The sequence below is a fragment of the Coregonus lavaretus genome, assembly GCF_964263955.1.
Source record: "Coregonus lavaretus genome assembly, chromosome: 39".
Taxonomy (NCBI): domain Eukaryota; kingdom Metazoa; phylum Chordata; class Actinopteri; order Salmoniformes; family Salmonidae; genus Coregonus; species Coregonus lavaretus.
The window spans coordinates 6,469,278-6,477,169 of NC_140026.1; the positions used below are offsets into that span (position 1 = coordinate 6,469,278).

Consider the following 7,892-nt stretch of genomic DNA (forward strand, 5'->3'; position numbering starts at 1 on the left):
TATTATGTGACTTGTTAAGCACATTTTTACTCCTGAACTTATTTAGGCTTGCCATAACAAAGGGGTTGAATACTTATTAACTCAAGACATTTCAGCTTTAAATGTTTTATTCATTAGTAAAAATGTCTAAAAGCAGAATTCCACTTTGACATTATGGGTTATTGCGTGTGTGACAGAAATTATCAATCTGACTCCATTATTATGTGAATGCTATAGGCCCATAGTCGTGTCCAGTGGGTATAGCCAAGGTTGCGAGCCTTGCTTCACCACTCAGAATACTATAAGATTCACGTGTCTAGGTTTACCATTATGCAGTTATTAAGAGGCTAAGGAACAAGGAGCTAATATCTTGCAATCGATGTCCTAGCATTAACTGATTAAATTAACCTTAGCTCAGAGATGCACAGTTAGAGACCAAGCATATATATACTATGTGTATAGTGTAATTAACAACTATCAATAGACCATACGAAGTTATAGGCATATACAGTCGTGGTCAAACGTTTTGAGAATGACACAAATAAAAATGTTCACAAAGTCTGCTGCCTCAGTTTTTATGATGGCAATTTGCGTATACTCCAGAATATTATGAAGAGTGATCAGATGAATTGCAATTAATTGCAAAGTCCCTCTTTGCCATGAAAATGAACTTAATCCCCCCAAAAATGTTCCACTGCATTTCAGCCCTGCCACAAAAGGACCAGCTGGCATCATGTCAGTGATTCTCTCGTTAACACAGGTGAGAGTGTTGATGAGGACAAGGCTGGAGATCACTCTGTCGTGCTGATTGAGTTAGAATAACAGACTGGAAGCTTTAAAAGGAGGGTGGTGCTTGAAATCATTGTTCTTCCTCTGTTAACCATGGTTACCTGCAAGGAAACACGTGCCATCATCATTGCTTTGCACAAAAAGGGCTTCACAGGCAAGGATATTGCTGTTAGTAAGATTTCACCTAAATCAACCATTTATCGGATAATCAAGAACTTCAAGGAGAGAGGTTCAATTGTTGTGAAGAAGGCTTCAGGGCGCCCAAGAAAGTCCAGCAAGCTCCAGGACCGTGTCCTAAAGTTGATTCAGCTGCGGGATCGGGGCACTACCAGTGCAGAGCTTGCTCAGGAATGGCAGCAGGCAGGTGTGAGTGCATCTGCACGCACAGTGAGGCAAAGAGTTTTGGAGGATGGCCTGGTGTCAAGAAGGGCAGTGAGGAAGCCACTTCTCTCTAGGAAAAACATCAGGGACAGACTGGGGTAAAGTCATTTTCTCTGATGAATCCCCTTTCCGATTATTTGGGGCATCCGGAAAAAAGCTTGTCCGGAGAAGACAAGGTGAGCGCTACCATCAGTCCTGTGTCATGCCAACAGTAAAGCATCCTGAGACCATTCATGTGTGGGGTTGCTTCTCAGCCAAGGGAGTGGGCTCACTCACAATTTTGCCTAAGAACACAGCCATGAATAAAGAATGGTACCAACACATCCTCCGAGAGCAACTTCTCCCAACCATCCAAGAACAGTTTGGTGACGAACAATGCCTTTTTCAGCATGATGGAGCACCTTGCCATAAGGCAAACGTGATAACTAAGTGGCTCGGGGAACAAAACATCGACATTTTGGGTCCATGGCCAGGAAACTCCCCAGACCTTAATCCCATTGAGAACTTGTGGTCAATCCTCAAGAGGCGGGTGGACAAATAAAAACCCACAAATTCTGACAAACTCCAAGCATTGATTATGCAAGAATGGGCTGCCATCAGTCAGGATGTGGCCCAGAAGTTAATTGACAGCATGCCAGGGCGGATTGCAGAGGTCTTGAAAAAGAAGGGTCAACACTGCAAATATTGACTCTTTGCATAAACTTAATGTAATTGTCAATAAAAGCCTTTGACACTTATGGAATGCTTGTAATTATACTTCAGTATACCATAGTAACATCTGACAAAAATATCTAAAAACACTGAAGCAGCAAACTTTGTGAAGACCAATACTTATGTCATTCTCGAAACTTTTGACCACGACTGTAGTCAATCAAATAATTACTCTCTAAAGTGAGGAATGGATTTACTCAATTAAACTAATAGAATGTACTACTCACAAAATAATTAATACTCAATTCCAGTGTACATTAAATACATGACACATTATAGAATAACTCTGAGTAAATTACTACCACCAATAGGCTAAGACTTAACGTGATGACTCGTCTTCAGTTCAGAATCGTCTCTGAGACAAAAAACGACGTGTGATACACACAGGAGCTTGGTACCATGTTCTCAAAGTACGAACAAATGTACTGTTCTTTTAACCAAATTCAAAATGAACGCACCCCTAACCTGAATTAACGTTACTTACCACTTCGCTAGTAAAAACAAAAGACAGGAAAACACTACCCAGATTCTAATGTAATCAACTCAATTTGAACGTAATGGCCATACAACAGGAATGTGCCTGATAACCAGTCAACCCAACATACAGTTTCAATCTAATAACTTTAAAAATACATTAACCATAAAGCATAAAATGCAATAAGACATATACAAATCTGCAGCTCTTTATAAACTCTTGAAACAAACCAAACACTACAATTTAACTCACACAGTAACATTAATTTAGTAAATTCAAGTTTTTATCAGTCTTCATACCTCTCCTGGTGTCAGTGACCCCAGGACTTCCGTGGGAACATCTCCTCCTGGAGATTGCCACGACGAAGGTGTGACTCTCGTCTCTGAGAAGCAGAGGTTACATCATGTATGTCTGATATCTGATTGGAGGTTAACTTTACAGAAATACTATTGGTCAACAACTCAGGTTTTGAATCCAAACAACTCAGATGCTTATAAAAGGGTCTAGGATTCATTGCACCGGACGTGCTACCTTGTCCCAGACCTGCTGTTTTCAACTCCCTTTCTCTACCGCACCTGCTATTTCAACCTCTAAATGCCCAGCTATGAAAAGCCAAGTGACATTTACTCCTGATGTACTGACCTGTTGCAACCTCTACAACCACTGTGATTATTATTTTACCCTGCTGGTCATCTATGAATGTTTGAACATCTTGGAGAAAAATCTGGACTTAATGGCCATGTACTGTTATAATCTCAACCCGGCACAGCCAGAAGGGGACTGGCCACCCCTCAGAGCCTGGTTCCTCTCTAGGTTTCTTCCTAGGTTCCTGCCTTTCTAGGGAGATTTTCCTAGCCACCGTGCTTGTACATCTGCATTGCTTGCTGTTTGGGGTTTTAGGCTGGGTTTTCTGTATAGCACTTTGTGACATCTGCTGATGTAAAAAGGGCTTTATAAATACATTTGATTGGTTGATTGATTGTTCAATCACTTTTTTGTTCCTGAACTGCTGTAGTGAGATACACACACACTCTCTCTCTCTCTTTCTTTCTTTCTTTCTTTCTTTCTTTCTTTCTTTCTTTCTTTCTTTCTTTCTTTCTTTCTTTCTCTCTCCACCCCATGGACATTTGGCCGTTCAGGCTATGATTTCTCTCTCTCTCTCTGACCATGATGAGAATAATGCCTTGTAATGCTTGTTAATGTTTTGTAACTTTATGCCTTGTATGTGAATCCATTCATTTTACAAAGTAATGAAATACACTTGTATTTAGAATCCATTCTCAGATATTTCTTCATTGCCTATTACTGTACCTCAACCATAGTCTCTTACATATTGCTAATTATCTTTATGGTGTTAAATAAACATTTTAATAGGCTAATTGCTTAGCCTTATTATCAGTCGCATTTGAGGTATTTACAATATCATAAATCATAAATATTACTACCCACTACAGTAACACAACAAAATGTGGAAAAAGTCAAGTGGTGTGAATATTTTCTGAAGGCTTGTATGCGCCTCGCTCTCTGAGAAATAAATAGTACTGCTAGGTTTTACACAGTCAAATGTGACAAATAACTAAAAAAAAGAACTACAAATTATACTTGAGAAATATTTACATTCAATAATTGCAGGAAACACAACCAACATTTCTGAGAGGTTCATCTTGTCAAATAAAACTATGACATGGGAGGAAGGGCAGAGCTACTGCAGACAGCACTACACAGACATGGCCAGTGTGAGGAACCTGGCTGAGAGCCAGGAGATAGGGAACATGGTACCGAATGGAAACTGGGCGTGGATCGGCCTGTTCAGAGACTGGAGCTGGTCGGACCAGAGTAACTCTTTATTCAGATACTGGCGTTCAGGAACACCCAATAATCGCTACAGGAACTGTGTGTCGGTGTTCGGTAAATCAGGCGAATTTGAAGACTACAAATGTGAGAACAACCTTCCCTTCTGTTGCTACAGTGGTGAGTTACAGTATATGTTATAGTGTGTGTGTGTGTGTGTGTGTGTGTGTGTAATTACCCTGTCTGTCTCTGTTAGTCTTAATAAAGAAGAATAGGTGGTGAGAGTGAGTCTGACTCTGTCTCTGTTAGCTCTCGCAGTGAAGAATCAGCATGTGGTGAGAGTGAAGCTGACCCCAAAGGACCAGAACATGGACCTTACTGATCCTGCTGTTCAGGAGGCCATCTTGCAGCAGGTGAGTCTCACCTTCTCTTCCTCTATGAGATATTAGAGCCACTACAAGTGATAAAGGGTTACTGCAGTATCTGGCCATAATATATGCCATTGACTACAGATTTACCTGTCATCTATAACGACCATTACAACTACATCTTATGTACTTATTCATAATGTATATGACTACATATCACCTATGCTATAATGTCTTATGTAGCTGTTATAAAGGCTTTATGAATGAGGAATACAGTAAAGTGTTAGCCAGTACTGGCTGCATATTCGCTACACTAGTCAGTAAACAAAATGCTGTTTGTGTTCCTCAGATAAAGAAGGAGCTGAGGGAGAAGGGGATGTCTGATGACATCAAACTGAGATGGAAGGAGCAGCCCGATGGAAAGATCTTCCACAAGGAAGAAAAGGAGAAGAAGTAAGGAGGAGAAACTGAACCGAGTATCAAGCTGGAACTGTAAATACTATTACAGGAGAGACTAAGGGGACTTTTCTGACCAACATCCCATTGACAGTCAGACTAGCCAAAACCCCTAAAACTGAAACTTACCATAACCCTAACCTCATAAAATCCTTAACCCTAATGTTAACCAACCCCCTAACCCTAACCTTAACCAAAACCTTAACCCAACCTTAACCCTAACCTTAACCAAACCCGTAACCAATGACGTACAGTGACTTCGGAAAGTATTCAGACTCCTTGACTTTTCCACATTTTGTTACGTTACAGTCTTATTCTGAAATTGATTAAATCGTTTTTTTCCCTCATCAATCTACACACAATACCCCATAATGACAAAGCAAAAATAGGTATTTAGACATTTCTGCTAATTTATTAAAAATAAAACAATAAAATATCACATTTTCACAAGAATTCACACCCTTTACTCAGTACTTTATTGAAGCACCTTTGGCAGCGATTACAGCATCGAGTCTTCTTGGGTATGACGCTACAAGCTTGGCACACCTGTATTTGAGCTAATCTGTGGAGTGTATACGGCTTAAAGTGGTCCTTTGGGCAGATACTTCAATCTCCACTGTGGAGCTTTGCAGCTCCTTCAGGGTTATCTTTGGTCTCTTTGTTGCCTCTCTGATTAATGCCCTCCTTGCCTGGTCTGTGAGTTTTGGTGGGCAGCCCTCTCTTGGCAGGTTTGTTGTGGTGCCATATTCTTTCCATTTTTTAATAATGGATATAATGGTGCTCCGTGGGATGTTCAAAGTTTCTGATATTTTTTTATAACCCAACCCTGATCTGTACTTTACATTTACATTTTAGTCATTTAGCAGACGCTCTTATCTAGAGCGACTTACAGTTAGTGAGTGCATACATTTTCATACTGGCCCCCCGTGGGAAACGAACCCACAACCCTGGCGTTGCAAGCGCCATGCTCTACCAACTGAGCTACACAGAGCTAATTCTCCACAACTTTGTCCCTGACCTGTTTGGAGAGCTCCTTGGTCTTCATGGTGCCGCTTGCTTGGTGGTGCCCCTTGCTTAGTGGTGTTGCAGACTCTGGGGCCTTTCAGAACAGGTGTATATATACTGAGATCATGTGACAGATCATGTGACGCTTAGATTGCACACAGGTGGACTTTATTTAACAAATTATGTGACTTCTGAAGGTAATTGGTTGCACCAGATCTTATTTAGGGGCTTCATAGCAAAGGGGGTGAATACATATGCACGCACTTTTCCGTTATTTATTTTTCAATTCAGTTATTTGTTTCATTTCACTTCACCAATTTGGACAATTTTGTGTATGTCCATTACATGAAATCCAAATAAAAATCTATTTAAATTACAGGTTGTAATGCAACAAAATAGGAAAAACGCCAAGGGGGATGAATACTTTTGCAAGGCACTGTAAATGGTTTATAAGAACCTATATTAAACATCGTATGATTCATTATTCAATACTTTAAAAGTTGTTTATAAATGTGTGAATAACTAGGTTACTAACATTTACAAATGTGGGAGTAATGATTAATAAATGAGGAATAAACGATTTACTAATCGATTATAAATGCTTTATTACGTGGAGTTATTATAAAGTGCTACTAAATGATTTTATTTATGACGTTTTTCTGAGTGAGATTTTTGAATCAATACAGTAGGCCTACCTGTAAGTGACAGTGTTCACTATCCCATACATTTACATTCTGATAACAGTGCATGTACTTTCAATGTATAATAATTTAAAGAATAATTGAAAATGTCTTACCAAAATGGTTGCTGTTTGTTAATAAATGCATTTCTATAGCTTCCAAAATATTTGTTACAATTGAGGAGGAGTGCCAACATGGCTGCGCGGTGGCTTAAATACAGCGCCCCCTGTCAGTCATCCAGGGTTTATACACATAACCCAACCTCAACCCTAACGTTCACCTAATTTTAACCAATTTGGAAATTAAATATCGTCTTTCACGTCAGTCACGTCCCCTTAGTTTTTCCTTACTATCACATAAAAAAACATATCCCTTATATTCTAAACTTCACACTCTCTAGCCAGTAGTTATTTTGTTTTACTGATACATCATAATGTCAAATTGCGTTTGGATTGTGTTTTCGCACTAATTGCTGTTATGAATTGTTTAAACTATAATTCCAATAAATATCTAAATGTTTCACCTTTCTTGTTACCGATTCAATGTATTTATTTTTCTTGTTATTTCTCAGTTTCTAAGTGTAAACAACTATCTTAACATGAAATTGTGTGTTTGAATTTACATTCTGTGGGTTAAAGGGGAAATAGTTGTATCTCTGTGTTTATTCTGTAGTCTTTTTTTCATGTAGGTTTGACCTTAAGAGGTTAATGGGCAACGATTAGCTAGCTAGTTAACATTTAGCTAACTACAACTAGCTACATATTGAACTTCCATCCTCTCAGGCCAGGGGCACAATGTATGAATTTATGGTTGGATCAGAATCGCCGTTATAATCATTGGCAAGTACAGAGAATTAAGTAAAACCACAAGTCCAAATCCCTATCTCCATCCATGGCTAATTTAGGAAAGGGACAATTTTAGCTAGCTAGCCACCGGAGAACAACAACACAACGAGATGCAACAAATAAAAAAATTATGTCAATGACGTTTGGCTGTTAATGTGATGTGATTGGTGTGAAGCCAAATCCAAATTGGCTTCCCTTTAAACATTTTTTTGGGTGCATCAAGAATGCTGATTGGCTAATATTTTATACTTTTTTTTATCAAGGGAGGCCAAATGCTCACTTGCTTCCCTTGCGTTCAACGCTATGGGCGGCAACAATGTCATACTCTTTTTGACCAGACAGCATCAGATAGGCCTAGATGGGCTACACATACTGATACAGAGGGGCGCTGTTTCAGTCGCTCGGATGCTTT

General features: G+C 39.4%; 1 protein-coding gene across 1 annotated transcript; it reads left to right on the plus strand.

Moving 5' to 3' along the window:
• Positions 1–4,014: 4,014 nt before the first annotated feature.
• On the plus strand, positions 4,015–7,157 carry LOC311112668 (L-selectin-like; the record flags this gene model as incomplete). The annotated part of the gene is made up of 3 exons (XM_084155805.1): positions 4,015–4,306; positions 4,436–4,539; positions 4,844–7,157. 3 exons carry the CDS (start codon positions 4,015–4,017, stop codon positions 4,949–4,951), a joined length of 504 nt encoding a protein of 167 aa, XP_084011931.1. The 3' UTR covers positions 4,952–7,157.
• Positions 7,158–7,892: the final 735 nt, after the last annotated feature.